Consider the following 20,485-nt stretch of genomic DNA (forward strand, 5'->3'; position numbering starts at 1 on the left):
CACCTGTCAAAAAAATGCGCGCAAATGTAATCAAAAGTTGCGCGCAAACGTAATGATTTTTGCGCGCAAATGTAATGGTAATGCACGCAAACGTAATGCTACGAGGAAGAATTACGAATTTGCCAGTATGTCAAAGGAAAATCATTTATGAAATCAGTCTGAAGGCTCAAGAATCTGGATGTAAATAGGTCATTTTCGGAATTCCCTGGTTATTTAACAACCCGTGGGTATCACGGATGACCCCTCAGAGTTGTTAAAATCTTGAGTCAGATCCGCAGGATAAGGGTTAATTGACAGGTATCTTAACTTCTTTTATTGTTATTTATTGTCTTACCTGTTATGTATGTGTTAATTCTTGTGTATTGAAGATCTGTCATTGGCTCATTACCATTAAAAACTGCCTTTGATCCTTTGCCATCAACTATCAATCTGAAAAAATCCAATTCCTTTTCAAAAAGAAGCACTTTTTGTATACACTTTTTGGGTTAAAATGCAGATCTGAGTTCAGGACAGATCAGAATACAAAGTGTTGACTTTCCTTTTACAAGTCCAGAATAATTGTTCTGGCAAATATCTTTAATATGACCATTTTAAAAGTCCAAATTCTTGCCTGTTTATACACAAAATTTTGCCAGTATGCAGGTTTAGAGCGCATTTGTTTCCAACCTAAACGATGTAAATGATCATGCGAGTAGTTGTTTAATCCATTTGTTTCTTACATCTTTTGGTCAATGTTGACATCTTTCACATAAACGATATACGCGCAAAATAGTCGCTTAGTCGTTGATCGTTTATTGTTGAGAAGTGTAAACGATAAATTTGTTTCTGCATCTGTCGTTTACTTAATTACAAGCATGTGTTGTTTTCGCAAAGTCCTGGTTATTCATTTCCCGCACTTTTACCTGTTTGCTTACAGTGTGTGAGTGTAATCTATTTCTGCCTCACTACACAGGGTTGATAAAGTTTATTAAACGATGTATTTGTATCTAGCAGCTTATCATTTACTAAACGATAGCCATTAATGACAAAATTTTGAGTTAGAAACAAATGCACTCTTAATTTACCAATTTTGTTAAAACCTTAATCTCCTGCTATTGGTTAATTTTCATAACAAACTCATAACAGTCAATGTGTAATCAATTTGGTTTATGTATAAAATAAAACGCTATTTGAAAGTAATTGCTTCTTAACTGATATTTGTATTTATCCATTTTATACAGTCACATGCAATGGAAAGCCTGAAACTTGTTCTTTTTTGGAAAATGTGCTGGTGGATCAGTCATAAAACAAGAATGTGTCCCCAGTACACGAATGCCCCACTCGCACTATCATTTTCTATGTTCAGTGGACCGTGAAATTGGGGTAAACCCTCTTATTTGGCATTAAAATTTAAAAGATCATATCATAGGGAACATGTATACTAAGTTTGAAGTCGATTGGACTTCAACTTCATCAAAAACTACCTTGACCAAAAACTTTAACCTGAAGCGGGACAGACGGACGAACGAACGGACGGACGAACGAACGGACAGACGGACGAACGAACAGACGCACAGACCAGAAAACATAATGCCCCTCTACTATCGTAGGTGGGGCATAAAAAAAGAATTTAAAAGAATTAAATGCCTTTGCCTAAATTAATCTGAAATGAATAGATTACTTGTAAGTAGATACATATTTGAAGGAAGTAGACCTTAGTTTAGAAGCTACTATGTATACTAAGATAGATATCAGAATAAGAAAAGACTCGACTAAATGTAAGTTGAATAACAAACCTGTGATTTTTAACATTAGGATTCATCCCTCTACAATGAATAACCCAATCTGGTCGGTGTTCTTCTGGGATAAGTGACAAACAGGCAACATGCTCAAGGTAGTCTTGGCTGGCATTTATAATTTCTCCTATACATAAAATAACCTTTCAATTTACATTAATACATCCGATTGCTGTACAGTATACACCTCTTTAATACTTAAGCAGAGCACAGAAATATTATAGAAATCTTGTATTATTGATATATTTTTAATCCGTAGGGCAATCAATCTATGAAGTATACAAATCAGCCAAGTTTATAATTAAATGAGGAACCTTATTTTTGTTTCATTTTAATTCAAGTAAATGTGTTTCTTTTATACATTTCAGGAATAAAATCAAACTAAATTACAAAACTAAATGTGTCAGAACGAAACAAATGGACAGCTTTCAAAAAATCCCTATGACATTTTCAGGCTTTGAAATTTGAGAATGACCGTCTGTATAACTGTTATTTTCACAAAATTTCCAATAAAGTCCAAAACATTGGTGGATCCAGAGGGGGGGGTTTCCGGGGTTGGAACCCCCCCTTTTTTTTAGACGATCAATGCATTTGAATGGGAGTATATAGTTGGAACCCCCTCTTTTTAAAATGGCTGGATCCGCCCCTGCAAAACCACTATTTTGGCACAAATCAGCGGAGTGTAACTAAATGAAAACTAGACCTGTACTAATATAAATCCTCATAGTAGACTCATATTCAATAATCAAACTAATGTCTGATGGTGCCTAAAAAAAGAGTCTTTATTATAACCGTTATTTTTCACAAATTTTCAAAATCTTCTAGTGGCAATTAAGGGCATAAAAGGGAGTACATTTTCTTTTGATAGTATTTTTATGTTCATAAATTAGTTACACTAAGATCTATCTGTGATAAAGATACAATAAATGAGCAACTCAGCAACAAATAAAGAATACATACCTGTGGTAGGTGGAGTCAAATCAACAAGGACACCTTGAGTGTTAATAAAAGACAAATATCCCAGGTCATTAATAATACGGAAATTGACATACACTAATTCATGATGTTCTATTTGAATTTGATCAAAATTAAACTGCTTTGTTTTTCCCACACCAAGTCTTTCATAGTGGTAAAAATATCCTGAATGAGATAGTTTAAAATGATGTCCTTCGATTGCTTCAACAAGTTCACACATTCCATTTCCTGAGTTGTAGTTAAAACTCATACATTTGGTTGGAGGTAAATCAGCACAGGCTCTAGCACAATCTCCAGGTGAATGTTGAAAAGAATCTTCACTAACTTTTGGTCCAACTAACTTTCCTCTACGTTGACTGGTGAACATCTCCATCACTTGTCTATTCAAAGGATCAGACTCTAATTTTAAAGAAAATTACATTTATCAATAAGAGCGCACATGTTAAAATGTCTTGCTTGCTTTAACTATTATGATTTAATTTTATGTTGGTAGACTTTAAGATCAAAATTTTACTTTATGTATCACAAAACTTAATATTATCGACAATCCATAAAAAAAGGGGTCATGATCAAAGCCAGATAAACCCTGTATTCAGCTTTCCAGCATTGCCTGCTTAAAAGTTTGTCACTCTGGTTTTATCCACTAATAAATAAAATTCCCATGAAATTGTGTGAATGTGAAGAAATCAAAATAAAACCCATACAAACCTGCTGTAACATGGTTGACGTTGCCTTGGTCTAGCCTGACGTCATTCCATGGAACAACCTGATCACCCCATATGTCCTTCCCATAACCTAATGCCACTTTTGTTTCTACAAGCTCTGAGTCTTCATATACTGTTATTGAAGCTTTAATAACTGACGGGTTACTGGTTGTCTTGTAATCTTCATCAAGTCTCCCACCAGGGGGTGTAATATCATATGTTGATAGGTAACATGAAGCTTTGGACTTTTGACCAGAGTCATTCTCTGCAGTTACAGTTAGGTACAGTGGTACACCAGTTGCTTTTAAAACCTACCGGTAATACAAAATAAACCAATATTTCAATCTGTGAAAACAAGATTTTTCTACTGGTTAAAATTGGGCTTTGAACTAGCTGTCAGTTACAGAATATTATAATGGTTGTATTTCATTTCTTTTTAGCTATTAAACAGGTTTTTGGGGTGCTCAGTAGCATTTTTTCTTTTACAATTTGTTCATTTTGACACAATGGTCCTACTGATAAAAGGTTAAGGAAAGGGATACATCCTCCCAAACATGTTTAACCCAGCTACATTCTTTAAATGACTGTGTTCCAGTGGTTGTTGTTGGTTGCTGTATGCCACATTTTTTTTTTAATTTTTGATATATTAAGCGTAATTCTGGTTCTAAGTTTTCTCTCTTAAATTACTGTAAACCAACTTATTTTCGCGAGCGATTTATTTTTCGCTAATTTCGCGAGCATTAAAAAAACGCGAAAATAAATCGCCGCGAATAAGTCCATGAATTCTAATGGGGCATGTAACAAAATTTAAGATGAGAAAATGACAAACTTTATTACTGAAAGGAAATTGAAATAAAAACACAAACATCATTATGTAAACAAACAGATTAGACGACATAATTGTTCAGGTAAGTCATGCCGCAGGTGTGTACATAATCAATTATTTATCGACTGTCAACATTCCACTTCTCACCCAACCGTTACGGATTACACCTTTTTGATCTTTCACCTTTTGAATTGCTTGAATAATCCAATTAGCGTGTATTGGCTTTATGTTTGACAACTTCAAATTGATTTCAACGTTTTTGACAGTTTTACCAGCTTTCAATTGCGTACCAACTTGTTGTGCATACCATGCAGTGAAACACGATTTCACTACCTCCTTAATCTGAGAATTACCAGATAAATCAAGGGGCTGAAGCTCTCCAGTACACCCTCCTGGAACATATTTAATAAGTATGCCTGCTTTCTGTAACTTGTTAATGAACGATTCAACACGATGAGCAGCAAAAACATCAAATATTGCTAGAGCTGGTTGTTTAAGTGGGAGATTTAAACGGTCACGTTGTTCGTGAATGTACGGCAAGAGAATAGTGTCAACAAATCTCAACATAGTTTGTTCGTTTGACCAGTGGTTTTCGGAATGATGAATATCCCAACCTTTAGGAAATTTCACTGGAGGGTGACATTGATCAGTTTTCCCCTGATACAGTAGTTGAGGGGGGAGTAAATTCCCTGCCATGGTGCATGTTAAAAGAGCCGTGATCTGGCGTTTATCCTCGAGACCAGTAATTTCAACCTGCTTTGACCCTGTAAATACAAAGGAGGGTCAATTTTAATGTCATTTAAATGGAAATGGATTTTATATATTTTTTATTTTTTACATTTATTGTTTTATATAGTGAATTATCATCAATATTATTGATATCATGAGAAACAAAAATTATCAACAAAATATTTTTTTGTTTGCCCTGAATTGATCGTTACTATAAAAATAAAATAAAATAAGACATAACAAAATAAAAAAAAAACCTTACCTTCTTCCTCCATTGTCCAATTCCCACATGGAATAATACTGATATTTGTTTGGTCAAAGTTCATCACTAATTCTTCGGGAATGTTATTTTCACTTATAATTTTTGAAACACTGGCGAGAAATTCTACCCTAAGTTCATCAAAATTAGCAGGCATTTTCCGTGCTGCTTTTGTCCCTTTCCGTTTAACGAAACCTATTCTCCTAAGAAAAGACTCGGCCCAAGATCTATGAAGAGCAATATGTCCACCGTTCTCCTGTAGCATACTTCTGCACTTATGCTCCAAGATTCCCGTAGCACAGGCTATCAAAATTTGTTTGTTTACTATTGCACCCGTTGCACGAAGTTTTTTGACGTAATCCACTACTTCTTCGTCGTATTTTCCAAGTAATTTTGGGCGACCTTTCGGACTTCTGCTTAATTCCACAATTTTTTTCTCTGGGGTTTTGTTCAGTTCATCGATATATTGTTTTTTCATAGATCTAACAGTACTTTCATTTATTGTTTTATCCAACAATTTAGAAAAATGTTTTGCAGCACTGGTATTCCCATGTTCACAAGCATATCTTGCTATTTTAGCTCTCTGCTCGGATGAATAATTTGAATATTCGCCACGTTTTCTTTTTCGGTTAGGAGACTGCAGACATCTTTAACTGACGAATTTGCAACGATGACAGTTTTCGCTGTTTCAGCGTCTTTTTCTACATTAGGATCGGGCAGTAATGAATCCAAAGCATTGTCTAATTCTCCACTTTTAGTTTTTTGTTTGATTAAATATTGCCGTAAAGACATCCTTAAACTGACAATTAAATGATAAGAATAAACAATTTTGGAGTTATACAGGTGCGTGAATTCAGTTCACGTTCGGTCAAGTTTTAATTAGTGACAATAGAAGTGGGGATTTTTATGGCCATTTTAAAATACACTCTAGGGAGAGTGTTAATCGCGAAAATAAGTAGCCGCGAAATTGAATTGACTTCTGAAAACGCGAAAAATAAGTAGCCGCGAAAATAAGTTGGTTTACAGTAATTAACATGTCAACATGTCATGTCAAAACCTTTTAAAGCCGACTATACAGTATGGATTTTTCTCATTGTTGAGGCCATACAGTTGCCTGTTTTGGATTACCTGCTCTTCATTTGAATTTTGGTGGATATTTACTCATTGGCAATCATACCACATCTCCTTATTTTCATAGCTATGTTCAAGGCAAACAACTCCTGCAAAAATTTCTTCAACAAGAATGAAACTGTCAAATAATCTGAAATTATACACCCTTCTTTCATACCAGTATTAACTGGGAACCAGTCAGATAAAATACCATTTAACTTAAAACAAGAATGAACATTACAATACATAACATGACCATGGATGGACAGACTGCCAAACCAAAAGAAGGAGTGTACACTTATAATTATTAAAACCCAACTAACCTCTGACAATATTGTAGCTGGACCTGCCAGCTCTTTCTTGTTTAACACATCTGTTCCCCCAGGAATAGTACCTATATCCAGATATAGATTAACACCACTTCTGTCATCACCAGCATGGATAGACACTTCAAACTTGGGCTCAGTGTAATCTTCATATGGAATCTGTCTAACCAGACACTTTGCTGATGATCTCTTTTTCTGAAATTAAATTAAATTTACATAATTTTCAAAGCAAAAGTTTTTCAAAGAGGCTCTGCTTTCTCCAAATTGAGAGCCCATTTAGCAAAGCAGCATCTAAAACCAATGAAATCTTTATATTTTAACTTTTTTTCTTGGCTACAATTTACCATCAGGTTGCTAATGCCTGTTTTACTGTTATCGCTATGCGTTTATGTCTGTATACCAATTTTTTTTTTTCATAACACAGTGCTGAGAAAGCTTCTACTCTCTTTTGAATGCATAAAGTTAACAAAATATAAGGTAAAGACCAGGAGATCTTGACATCTAAAAATATCTTTCACTATTGTCAGCACAACTGTTTTGTATGTGTCCTAGATTATTATTTCATAAAAAATGTAACTAATAAAGTTCCAAGGTTCCAAAGAATAAGATTGAAAGAATAGTTGCCTTAGATTTTAAATTGACTTTTCGGGACTTGATTTATAGCCAAAAATTCTAATTTTCAAGACATGAAGAAAAATATAAAATTCATTTAACGAATTGAAAAAAAATCAAATTTATTTCAAACAGGGGAAGGTGTCACATTTGAAAAGGCTCACTCCTTACAACTCATCACGGCCAAGTCTCTGACTTATAGTAATATAGATATGAAGTCATTTTGATCACTACTACCAAAGAAAAATGGGGGGTGTAGAACCTTTATTGGGACTCCTGGGTTGAGATTTTTAAGCTCAGGATTTTGGGATTGATCCTTTCGGGATCCGGGAATTCTCTTTTTTTAATTTCAGGATGTTGGGATTTAAATTTCTTTAAATTCGAGACCTCGGGATTCCATGCTTTTAAGTTGTGTTTTGGTGATGGTGATGTTTGTACATCTTACTTTACTAAACAGTCTTGCTGCTTACAATTATCTCTATCTATAATGAACTTGGCCCAGTAGTTTCAGTGGAAAATGATAGTAAAAATTTACAAATTTTATGAAAATTGTTAAAAATTTACTATAAAGGACAATAACTCCTTAGAGGGTCAATTGACCATTTCGGTCATGTTGACTTATTTGTAAATCTTACTTTGCTGAACATTATTGCTGTTTATAGTTTATCTCTATCTATAATAATATTCAAGATAATAACCAAAAACAGCAAAATTTCCTTAAAATTACCAATTCAGGGGCAGCAACCCAACAACGGGTTGTCCGATTCATCTGAAAATTTCAGGTCAGATAGATCTTGACCTGATAAACAATTTTACCCCATGTCAGATTTGCTCTAAATGCTTTGGTTTTTGAGTTATAAGCCAAAAACTGCATTTTACCCCTATGTTCTATTTTTAGCCATGGTGGCCATCTTGGTTGGATGGCCGGGTCACCGGACTTATTTTTTAAACTAGATACCCCAAAGATGATTGTGGCCAAGTTTGGATTAATTTGGCCCCGTAGTTTCAGAGGAAAAGATTTTGTAAAAGATTACTAAGATTTACGAAAAATGGTTAAAAATTGACTATCAAGGGCAATAACTCCTAAAGGGGTCAACTGACCATTTCGGTCATGTTGACTTATTTGTAAATCTTACTTTGCTGAACATTATTGCTGTTTACAGTTTATAATTATCTCTATCTATAATAATATTCAAGATAATAACCAAAAACAGCAAAATTTCCTTAAAATTACCAAATCAGGGGCAGCAACCCAACAACGGGTTGTCCAATTCATCTCAAAATTTATGGGCAGATAGATCTTCACCTGATAAACAAATTTATCCCATGTCAGATTTGCTTTAAATGCTTTGGTTTTTAGTAATAAGCCAAAAACTGCATTTAACCCCTATGTTCTATTTTTAGCCATGGCGGCCATCTTGGTTGGATGGCCGGGTCACCAGACACATTTTATAAACTAGATACCCCAAAGATGATTGTGGCTAAGTTTGGATTAATTTAGTCCAGTAGTTTCAGAGGAGAAGATTTTTGTTAAAGATTACTAAAATTTACGAAAAATGGTTAAAAATTGACTATCAAGGGCAATAACTCCTAAAGGGGTCAACTGATCATTTCGGTCATGTTGACTTATTTGTAGATCATATTTTGCTGAACATTATTGCTTTTTACAGTTTATCTCTATCTATAATAATATTCAAGATAATAACCAAAAACGGCAAAATTTCCGTAAAATTACCAATTCCGGGGCAGCAACCCAACAACGGGTTGTCCAATTCATCTGAAAATTTCAGGGCAGATAGATCTTGACCTGATGAACAATTTTACCCCATGTCAGATTTGCTCTAAATGCTTTGGTTTTTGAGTTATAAGCCAAAAACTGCATTTTACCCCTATGTTCTATTTTAAGCTATGGCGGCCATCTTGTTTGGTTGGCCAGGTCACCGGACACATTTTTGAAACTAGATACCCAAATGATGATTTTGGCCAAGTTTGGTTTAATTTGGCCCAGTAGTTTCAGAGGAGAAGATTTTTGTAAAAGTTAACGACAACGGACGACGACGAACACAAACTAGGCCCTTTGGGCCAGGTGAGCTAAAAAAGTGGGACAAAAATACTTCCTCAAATGGGTTAAATTTATAATATTATCTTTAATACATGTAGATGCAATCTTTGTTGATACAATAGAAAAAAAAAGCCAAAAAAAACAACATCTAGATTTCATATAACAAGTATATTAATTACCCTTCCACTGCCAGGTTTGTCAATAAATTCTTCAATCGCTGGTGCCGTTTGATCTTTTTCATCCTTCCTTTTGTCAATGATCTTTGCTCTTATGGTTGGAGTCGAATAAGACCAGAGAGTCGTTTTGTACAAAACTATGGTTTTTGATAATTTCCAAAATTTTATCTCTATAGTGACTAATGCCAGTACTCTTATTTTTAAGGGTGTCAGCTCCAAGTTCATAGTAATTCTAAAAAAAAAAAAAAAGAAATTTAAAAAACTGTTTCTCAAATATTCTAATAATTTTTCTTCAAATCATAAACTGTGTATGTTTTGCAGTTGTGTGCAATCAATGGTATTGTATGTTGCATACGTAGTGCATGTTCAGTCATGTCTTTAGAGAACACTCAGTGATTGTTATATGTCTATAGTGAAAAACAATTTACAGTTTCTGAAGACAGATATTTGTAATGAAGAGAATTATTACCCAACATCCAGTGGAAACTTAGAGAATGTCACTTCTGCTCTGGTGGGAAACTTCATATCCATTATCTGTCCCTCCACTCTCAGTTTGCCAAACAAAGGACCAATTCCAAGCCCTACTTCGGCATAAGCCATTACTCCTGCATATGGCACAACTTCTGCAATTCCTTTCATTTCCAAAATGTTGAGCCCTGCTCTAAATTTTATACCAAAATATAGACCAATACCAACTCCTGCAAAAAACAACAGATGGGTACGTACTAATGCGATAAAAGTAATTATGAAGGCACATTAGGTTGAAAGTGTGTCTATTTCAAGGAAATTGACTTCAAACCAACATTATATCATACACTGTGGATTACCTTATTTTTGTTGATTGAAGTGTTTCGCCTTCATTACTAACCAATGATGTTGTGTTGATAGTCCAAAATATGAAGCATTAATTCTTCTTCCACAATTGGTAAAATATTTCAACAAATTGCTTTAATGAAAGGTTTTTAGTATGAAGTGATATAAAATTAAAAAAGTTTCATGAAAACTGCTCAAAGCATTGCTTGAGTTATTGTCCCAAACCTGGAAAACCTCCCTTTTTTAATAAATGAATAAAACCCTGTAACTTGGAAACGTAAAATTCATATTTATGAAAATGAAAAGGGACTGCTCGTCAATAGACATAAAACATTCACCAAGTTTCGTGCAAATTGGTTAAAGCTTCTTTTTAGTTCTGTCTGACATGTTGATGGGGAAGGACCACAACTGTATACCATAATATGTCCCGTAAATGAGCGAATTAAAATACACAGTCTCCAAGATTTAATTTACTTTTTACGCAAAATGGATGCAAATTGGGTACTTAGTACAATTTTGATACTGTTATTTTATACTTTGTATGGTTCCTTTCTATATGACAAATTCATGAATGAAATACTTTCACAGTGACGAACTGCATGATTTATTGCTTTCAGGTTAAATAATTTCAGCTTGCTTTCAGTAACTCAAACAATTTCTTAATGCAGAATAATTTATTTTGTGTTCTTGTTATCAATTATACAAGTCATAACAAGTTCTTATCCCACACTTATGGATAACTAAATAAGGGTTTAATTGTATTTCAAAAAAGTTAAGGTTTGTGTCTTAATTTCATTATTTTATAATTTGATTTGATTTTTTGTGTTTAAACGCCATTTATAAGCATGGCATTTAGGCTATTTCGTGGCGTTAGTTTTTATTGGTGGAGGAAGCTGGAGTGCCTGGAGAAAACCACCGACCTTCGATAGGAAAACTGACAAACCTAGTCAATTAAGATTGGAGTCGAGTGCACCAGCAGGCGCGGGGTTCGAACTCACAACCTCAGTGTTGACTGGTTACTGATTATAGTAGTAACTACTTAGACTACTCAGCCACCAAGGCCCCTTATTTTATAATAAAAATACTTACTATAGGCAAGATTAATAAATCCACCAATAGGAATTATTTTGGGGCCATCTTTAGGATAATTAATTTTTTTAGATACCGGTACTCTTGGAAGAGGAATTTCTCCCCACATAACAAGATCCTCTGATTTGAAAACATCTGATCCTCCTCCAAGTATTTTCCCCAAAAATTCTGATGTCTGAAATAAAAGATTTACAATATAAACATGTATGAACAACAGGAATGTGTCCATAGTACACTGATACCCCACTAACACTATCTTTTTCTATGTTCAATAGCATTGAAAATCGGGTCAAAACTTTAATTTGGCATTCAAATCAGACAGATCACGCCATTAGAAACAAGTTAATTGAACTTTAACTTAACTAGAAGTGTCAAAGCGACACGAATGGCCCTGTTTCAAAAAGTTGAAAAATCTTCAATTTCAATAACACATGTGGACACAAACATGATGGTAGTCTCCGTATCAAAAATCAGCCCAATATCTGGAGGCGTATAGAAAAAAAGTCTGTATAACTGTGATTTTCAACAATTTATCAGAGTCCATAGCCCAGAATTTCGGCAAAAATTATCGGAGCGGAACAAAACGTACACTTGATCTGCAACTCATTTTGGTTAACTCACATGCCAAAAATCAGCCCAATATCTGAAAGCATTTAGAAAAAAAGTCTGTATAACGGTGATTTTCAACAAATTATTACAGTCCAAAGCCCGTAATTTCGGCAAAAATTAGCAGAGCGGAAAGAAACTTGAACTTGATCTGTAACTCATCATGGTAATCTCACATACCAAAAATCAGCCCAATATCTGAAAGCGTTTAGAAAAAAAGTCCATATAACTGTGATTTTTAACAAATTGTTAGTCCAAAGCCTGTAATTTCAGCAAAAATTAGCAGAGCGGAACGAAAACTTAAACTTAATCTGTAACTCATCATGGTTAACTTACATATTAAAAATCAGCCCAATATCGGAAGGTGTTTAGAAAAAAAATCTGTATAATGGTTTGTTGCGGAATGACGGAATTTTGGACTTTTGGACAAGGGTAAAACTATATGGCATTGACAACTTCGTTGCGGGGCCATAATAAATAAAGGGCTGCGCTTTAGCGCATGATACGCCCGTTGCTCTTTTAACTTGTCTTTTATGCTTTAAATGAATTTATATGATCAACTAGAAATATATATACAAATCAAAAGAGATGTTACATTAATATATTCACCAAAGTTTCATAAAATCCCCCTTTTTTAGGTATAAAAATTCATTACTTAAGAAAACGTAAAATCTAAAATTTATAAAAATGAAAAGGGAGCTTATGTCAATAGATATAAACAATTTATCAAAGTTGCATAAAATTTTGTGAAAGTGTTAGTTATTGTCCCAAAATTCGAAAATCCCCCCTTTTTTAAACATAAAAATTCATAACACGGAAATGTAAAATCTGAAATTTATAAAAATTGAAAGGGAGCTTACATCAATAGATATAAACAATTCACCAAAGTTTCATGGACATTGGTGAAAGCCTTTTTGAGTTATTGTCCGAAGTGTTGAAAATCCCCTTTTTTTTTATGAATAAAGCCCCATAAATCCAAAACTTAAAATCTGAAATTTATAAAAATTGAAAGGGAGCTTACATCAATAGATATAAACAATTCACCAAAGTTTCATGGACATTGGTGAAAGCCTTTTTGAGTTATTGTCCGAAGTGTTGAAAATCACCCTTTTTTTTTATGAATAAAGCCCCATAAATCCAAAACTTAAAATCTGAAATTTATAAAAATTGAAAGGGAGCTTACATCAATAGATATAAACAATTCACCAAAGTTTCATGGACATTGGTGAAAGCCTTTTTGAGTTATTGTCCGAAGTGTTGAAAATCCCCCTTTTTTTATGAATAAAGCCCCATAAATCCAAAACTTAAAATCTGAAATTTATAAAAATTGAAAGGGAGCTTACATCAATAGATATAAACAATTCACCAAAGTTTCATGGACATTGGTGAAAGCCTTTTTGAGTTATTGTCCGAAGTGTTGAAAATCCCCCCTTTTTTATGAATAAAGCCCCATAAATCCAAAACTTAAAATCTGAAATTAAAAAAAAAACGAAAGGGAGCTTACGTCAATAGATATAAACAATTCACTTAAGTTTCATGGAAATTGGTGAAAGTGTTTTTGAGTTATTGTCCGAAGTGTGGACGACGGACGGACGGACGGACGGACGGACAGACGGACGGACGGACAACGGTATACCATAATACGCCCCGTCTAAAAGACGACGGGCGTATAAAAACTACCTCGCCCAAAACCATTAATCTGAAGTGGGACAAACGGATGGAGGGACGCACAGACCAGAAAACATAATTAATAACTAAAAAACTTACAAGAGCTCTGAACAAATCTCTAAGCTGATCCATAAGCTTTATAATTTCCACCGGATCTACATTCTTTACATCTAGCAGATTTTCTATATCTCCAATTGTCATGTTAGCCAGCTTTTGTCCAAGCAATTTTACCCCTTCATTTGTCAAACCATGACCAACTACATATGCCTGTTTAGTTCTTCCTGGTATATCTGATGTGGTACTCCCTAACATATTTGTCATCATTTCACCTAAAGGAAGTTTATAATATATATTAATTACAGGTTTTTGTAAATATATAAAAAACTAGAGGCTCTAAAGAGCCTGTGTCGCTCACCTTGGTCTATGTGAATATTAAACAAAGGAAGCAGATGGATTCATGACAAAATTGTGTTTTGGTGATGGTGATGTGTTTGTACATCTTACTTTACTAAACAGTCTTGCTGCTTACAATTATCTCTATCTATAATGAACTTGGCCCAGTAGTTTCAGTGGAAAATGTGAATAAAAATTTACAAATTTTATGAAAATTGTTAAAAATTTACTATAAAGGACAATAACTCCTTAGGGGGTCAATTGACCATATCGGTCATGTTGACTTATTTGTAAATCTTACTTTGCAGAACATTATTGCCGTTTACAGTTTATCTCTATCTGTAATAATTTTCAAGATAACCAAAAACAGCAAAATTTCCGTAAAATTACAGATTCAGGGGGCAGCAACCCAACAACGGGTTGTCTGTTTCATCTGAAAATTTCAGGGCAGATAGATCATGACCTGATAAACAATTTTACACCATGTCAGATTTGCTCTAAATGCTTTGGTTTTTGAGTTATAAGCCAAAAACTGCATTTTACCCCTATGTTCTATTTTTAGCTGTGGCGGCCATCTTGATTTGATGGCCAGGTCACCTAACACATTTTTTAAACTAGATACCCCAAAGATAATTATGGCCAAGTTTGGATTAATTTGGCCAAGTAGTTTCAGAGGAGAAGATTTTTGAAAATGATAACCAAGATTTACGAAAAATGGTTAAAATTTGACTATAAAGAGCAATAACTCCTAAAGGGGTCAACTGACCTTTTCGGTCATGTTGACTTATTTGTAAATCTTACTTTGCTGAACATTTATGCTGTTTACAGTTTATCTCTATCTATAATAATAATCAAGATAATAACCAAAAACAGCAAAATTTCCTTAAAATTACCAATTCAGGGGCAGCAACCCAACAACGGTTTGTCCGATTCATCTGAAAATTTCAGGGCAGATAGATCTTGACCTGATAAACAATTTTACTCTGTAAAATTTGCTCTAAATGCTTTGGTTTTTCAGTTATAAGCCAAAAACTGCATTTTACCCCTATGTTCTATTTTTAGCCGTGGCGGCCATCTTGATTTGATTGCCAGGTCACCGGACACATTTTTTAAACTAGATACCCCAAAGATGATTGTGGCCAAGTGTGGATTAATTTGGCCAAGTAGTTTCAGAGGAGAAGATTTTTGTAAATGATAACCAAGATTTACGAAAAATGGTTAAAAATTGACTATAAAGGGCAATAACTCCTAAAGGGGTAAACTGACCATTTCGGTCATGTTGACTTATTTGTAAATCTTAATTTGCTGAACATTTTTGCAGTTTACAGTTTATCTTTATCTATAATAATATTCAATATAATAACCAAAAACAGCAAAATTTCCTTAAAAATACCAATTCAGAGGCAGCAACCCAACAAAGGGTTGACCGATTCATCTGAAAATTACAGGGCAGATAGATCTTGACCTGATAAACAATTTCACACCATGTCAGATTTGCTCTCAATGCTTTGGTTTTTGAGTTATAAGCCAAAAACTGCATTTTACCCCTATGTTCTATTTTTAGCCATGGCGGCCATCATGGTTGGTTGGCCGGGTCACCGGACTCATTTTTAAAACTAGATACCCCAATGATGATTGTGGCTAAGTTTAATTTAATTTGGCCCAGTAGTTTCAGAGGACAAGATTTTTGTAAAAGTTAACGACGACAGACGACGGACACAAAGTGATGGGAAAAGCTCACTTGGCCCTTCGGGCCAGGTGAGCTAAAAATGAACATGACGTTATTGTTTCAGCAATCTAACAATACAAGATATATTGAGATCACCATATAATCATAAAAAATAAAAAATCTTTACAGAAACAGTCTCTCATTTGTAGGAGTTGTGCTCTACTTAATCAATTTAAAGTTTACAATCACTCTTACTGAATAAACAGCTGCGCCATGAGTGCATGATACGCCCGACGTCTTTGTGTGGAAGTTTTATGCAATAATCATAAATAGTTTCTGAGAAAGTTTTAAGCAATAACCATATATTGTTTTTGAGACACAGCGGGAAATGTGAAACCCCCAACCCTGTTTTTTTTTTACCAAAAACTCAATATCACTAAAATAAAATTTTGAATCAAAACCAAAAAGTATACAGATCTTTAGATTAATATAACAAAGAAGTGTATAAAGTTTTAAGCAATAATCATAAGATATTTTTGAGATATGGCGCGACATGTAAAAAAAAACTCCCCTGTTTAACAAAATACTCAACAACTCCAAAATAAAGTTTAGAATCATCACCAAAAAGTATACAGATCTTTAGATTAATATAACAAAGAAGTGTGTAAAGTTTTAAGCAATAATCATAAATTGTTTTTGAGATACGGCACAACATGATGATGATGTAAAAAACCCTCCCCCTTTTTTACAAAATACTCAATAACTCAAAAATGAAATTTTGAATCATCACCAAAAAGTATACAGATCTTCAGATTAATATAACAAAGAAGTGTGTAAAGTTTTAAGCAATAATCATAAATCGTTTTTGAGATATGGTGCGACATGTAATAAAAACCTCCCCCTTTTTTACAAAATACTCAATAACTCAAAAACAAAATTTTGAATCATCACCAAAAAGTATACAGATATTAAGATTAATATAACTAAGAAGTGTTTAAAGTTTTAAGCCATAATCAAGAATCGTTTTTGAGATACGGTGCGACATGTGAAAAAAAACACTGCCCTGTTTTAGTTACAAAGTGCCGTAACTCAAAAAGTTTTAATCTTATTTTCACCAAAAAGTATACAGATCATTTGACCATCATAAGAAACAACTATGTTAAGTTTCATGAAATTTGGATAAGTCGTTCTCAAGTTACGGTACGACATGTTTACGCCGGACAGACGGACGGACAGACAGACGGACGGACACATGACATTTGTATACCATAATACGTCCCGTCAAAATTTTGACGGGCGTATAAAAAAGAGTAGTAGTTAACCATAAAAAAATTAATTGTAAAAACATAGCCATAACAGCAATAATATTCATTCCATTTCATTTAAAAGTTTGCAATCTATGTACAATTTTTTTTTCTTTCTGTCAATTGCAAAGGGTCAAAACTCTTGATACAGTGAATTTAACAGCAACTTTTGAATTAACCCAAAATGCAGTGGGAGGCATGGTGGTATACAAATGTTTTTTCTATAAGTGCACATAAAGATTTGGCATTCCAATAAACAGAGTTTCCTTTAAAAAAAAACCGGATACATAATAAATCTATATTGATAGCTGATTTGTTTTGAAATTTACCTCCAGTTACAGATACAGTGGTATCTATGTCAGTAGCAATAGCTATTGTAGCAGGATTGTTCCATCCAAGAGCTTTCATTGCAGACTTTACACTTGTTTTTGTGTCTGTCCCTGGTAGAACTGCTCCAATGAGATTCTCTTGTATTTGACTCAGCTGAAGGAAATTACTGAAAGTGCTCATATTCTGATAACAATCACTGTGTATTGTTATTTTTCTATTTTGAATAGTAATTACAACTAAAATGTATCAGGTAAGTTGGGTGGCAGCTAATATGCATGTTTATCCATGCCATATAATATTCTGTATGTGTTTGTCTAAGGTAAGGAGCTTGTTATTCAGTGGTTGTTTTTTATCCTATTTAAAATTCGCTAGTGCTTTTTTACTATAAATCAAGCCATCAGTTTTCTCGTTTGAATTGTTTTACATTTGACATTTCAGGGTCTTTTATAGCTGACTATCCTCAATGGGTTTTGTAGTGACCTACAATTATTAACTTTTATGTCATTTGGTGTCAGAGTTGTATCATTCATACCACATCTTCTCATTTTTATATCAGACCGGCAACTATTTTTCTTTGTCATAATTTTTTTTAATTAAGTCCATATGTACATAGCACACAAGTTCCGGGAAGTTTTACACTCCTACCTAGGAGTCTACTCCCGTATTCGGAAGAAGAAGAAACAGTATAATTTACTGTAGTCATACCTCAAAATTCTTTACTTCTTCAAGATATTTCTCTATTCCTTCTGAGGAAACTTGTTGTTCTATCAACATTCTGATACTATCTTTAAAATTGGTTACAGATGGTCTAAAAACAAAAACAGAAGTATAAAATATCTTGTTTAAGATAGAGGAGAATGAAATCAGACTTAATATGAATCATACAATCTAATTTGATTCAAAAACTGTAAATTCAGAAATTGTTGCTTGCTTTTATCATTGCAATTTTGTCATTCTAGACTAAAAAATATTGAGAAAAATCCTATTTATTTCATACAAAATATCTAAATGCGAGTTAAAATTATTGCAATTATAAACATGTCACACTTTTTGAAATAAAAAAAACATTGCAATAGTTTCTGAATTTACATGTGAACATGTTTCAGAAACTGTTTGATTTAAATCATAAGAAAAATGTCCCCTAAATACTGAAATTCAGCTCGATAAAGTGTGTACGTGTTATGACCTGAGATTTCATTCTTCAATGCAGGTCATGACCTACATTTTCATTGTCATAGGTTGACAAATTTGAGTTATCCAAATGCATAGTTTGCAGTAGTAAAGTCTACAATTTGGTAACATTCAACTGTATTTCTATTTTATAACATACTCTGTGATAGATCTTCGTCGTCTCTTTTTCCTTCTTGTTGTTGATGAACATTTCACATTTTCTGCTTTCAATAATGATGTTGTTTTACAGAATTCTCCAGCAAGATAGCAAACTTGTAGGTCAATTGTTACCACATATGTAGTTGGATTGAGCCCTGTAGCTATGGTATAGTTATACTGGAAAGCATCACCTATATTCTCTGTCACCACTTTACCTAATTACAATAAAAAAAATAATAAATATTTGTTTTCTTTAATGTCTTAAACATATTGGTAGTAACCTCATATCAAGCTTAGCTTGTTTTCATACCACATTGCTATTGAAATGCTGTTCATATAAAAAAGAAGATGTGGTATGATTACCAATGAGACAACTGTCCACAAGAGACCAAAATGACACAGACATTAACAACTATAGGTCACCGTACGGCCTTCATTAATGAGCAAAGCAATTTTCAAGTTTTATTAAAAATTAAAAAAATACTCAAAATTTATTTCTCCTCATCAGGTGGAATCACTCTTTCATTTCAATGTTATATTACCTACCAACACAATCTTCGCCTTGAATATTGAAAAGTATTATGAGATATAACTAGGACGGTTTTACCCCTATTTCAGTCTTTTGGCAGAATTAACCAATTTTTCAGTAATATCATTGGTGAGTGCAAACTTTCAAGGGGGATTTGGAGCATGCCCTGCTCACCCTCGTAAATATTTTTAATAATTAGGTCTGAGACCACAATTATTTTGTAGTGCATTTCTTTTAGAACATAAATGAAAATAAAAAAAATCCCACCTGCGCTTTCTCAAAGAAATTATATCAAAATTATAGAAAACTTCCTGTCTCTAACTAAAAATATGGACAATTTTATGTTTAGGGCGTCTTGAAATCTTTTGACAGCTTCTGAAGTGCTAATTTTAAACCTTTTTCAGCTGGACCAAATCACTATTTTCCTTTAAAATTCTGGACCCAAATTTTTTTAGTGTAATTTCACCCCCCCCCCCCCCCCCTACTTGCAATTTGAGGCATTAAACATGGAGAAATAAATTTGGAAGGGGTATAAAAATTAATGGCAAGTAACCCACTGTCAACACTAGGGACTATATTTGTGAACAACGAAAATCAAGGGACGACAATGGTGGTCTCAGACCAACTAAATGCAAAATACTGCAGTCTCCAAGCTTTTAGAGTCATGACTTGACAATACGAAATATATAAACTCAAAGGATTGTTTTCTAAATTTAAATTCTAGCTACTGTAAATTCAGACAATTTATTTGAAACATAAAATAAAGTTTTGTTTCTATTCTGATCAATGTTCCATTTACCTTTTTCAAGAGTTTTCTGCCACAGTTTTCTTTCAACACTATATTCTAATATGGTGCAGGAAATAAAATGGAACGTCACGTTGATATTTCTTTCTCCATTTATAAAAGTTAATGGCAGACAGCATGTTATACCTTGACAGTCAGGTGTAGCAGAACAACTGGTAGATGCTACACTCAAGCTACAAGCTAAAACAACATAGAATCAATTAAACCATTATAGGTGATAAATTAAGGAGGATTAAAACACATGATTCGAGAAATTGAGAAGATAAGCATTTATACCTTTCATTATTATTAAGCTGTCAAACTTATAAAACAAGAACGTGTCCAAAGTACACAGATGCCCCACTTGCACTATCATTTTCCATGTTCAATTGAAATTGGGTAAAAAATCTAATTTGA

General features: G+C 33.6%; 1 protein-coding gene across 1 annotated transcript in view; it reads right to left on the reverse strand.

Moving 5' to 3' along the window:
• The window catches only part of LOC143057504 (uncharacterized), a 119,463-nt gene that overhangs the window by 66,403 nt on the left and 32,575 nt on the right, over nucleotides 1-20,485 (reverse strand). The window contains exons 30-42 of the mRNA XM_076230814.1: nucleotides 20,084-20,269; nucleotides 18,757-18,970; nucleotides 18,132-18,234; nucleotides 17,426-17,579; nucleotides 13,830-14,059; nucleotides 11,457-11,631; nucleotides 10,024-10,252; nucleotides 9,558-9,786; nucleotides 6,702-6,899; nucleotides 3,459-3,765; nucleotides 2,736-3,149; nucleotides 1,776-1,902; nucleotides 335-429 (exon numbers count right to left, since the gene is read on the reverse strand). Coding sequence (XP_076086929.1) covers nucleotides 335-429; nucleotides 1,776-1,902; nucleotides 2,736-3,149; nucleotides 3,459-3,765; nucleotides 6,702-6,899; nucleotides 9,558-9,786; nucleotides 10,024-10,252; nucleotides 11,457-11,631; nucleotides 13,830-14,059; nucleotides 17,426-17,579; nucleotides 18,132-18,234; nucleotides 18,757-18,970; nucleotides 20,084-20,269 — 2,661 coding nt within the window. The remainder of the gene's footprint in view (nucleotides 1-334; nucleotides 430-1,775; nucleotides 1,903-2,735; nucleotides 3,150-3,458; nucleotides 3,766-6,701; nucleotides 6,900-9,557; nucleotides 9,787-10,023; nucleotides 10,253-11,456; nucleotides 11,632-13,829; nucleotides 14,060-17,425; nucleotides 17,580-18,131; nucleotides 18,235-18,756; nucleotides 18,971-20,083; nucleotides 20,270-20,485) is intronic.

The sequence above is a fragment of the Mytilus galloprovincialis genome, chromosome 13 (assembly GCF_965363235.1).
Source record: "Mytilus galloprovincialis chromosome 13, xbMytGall1.hap1.1, whole genome shotgun sequence".
NCBI lineage: Eukaryota > Metazoa > Mollusca > Bivalvia > Mytilida > Mytilidae > Mytilus > Mytilus galloprovincialis.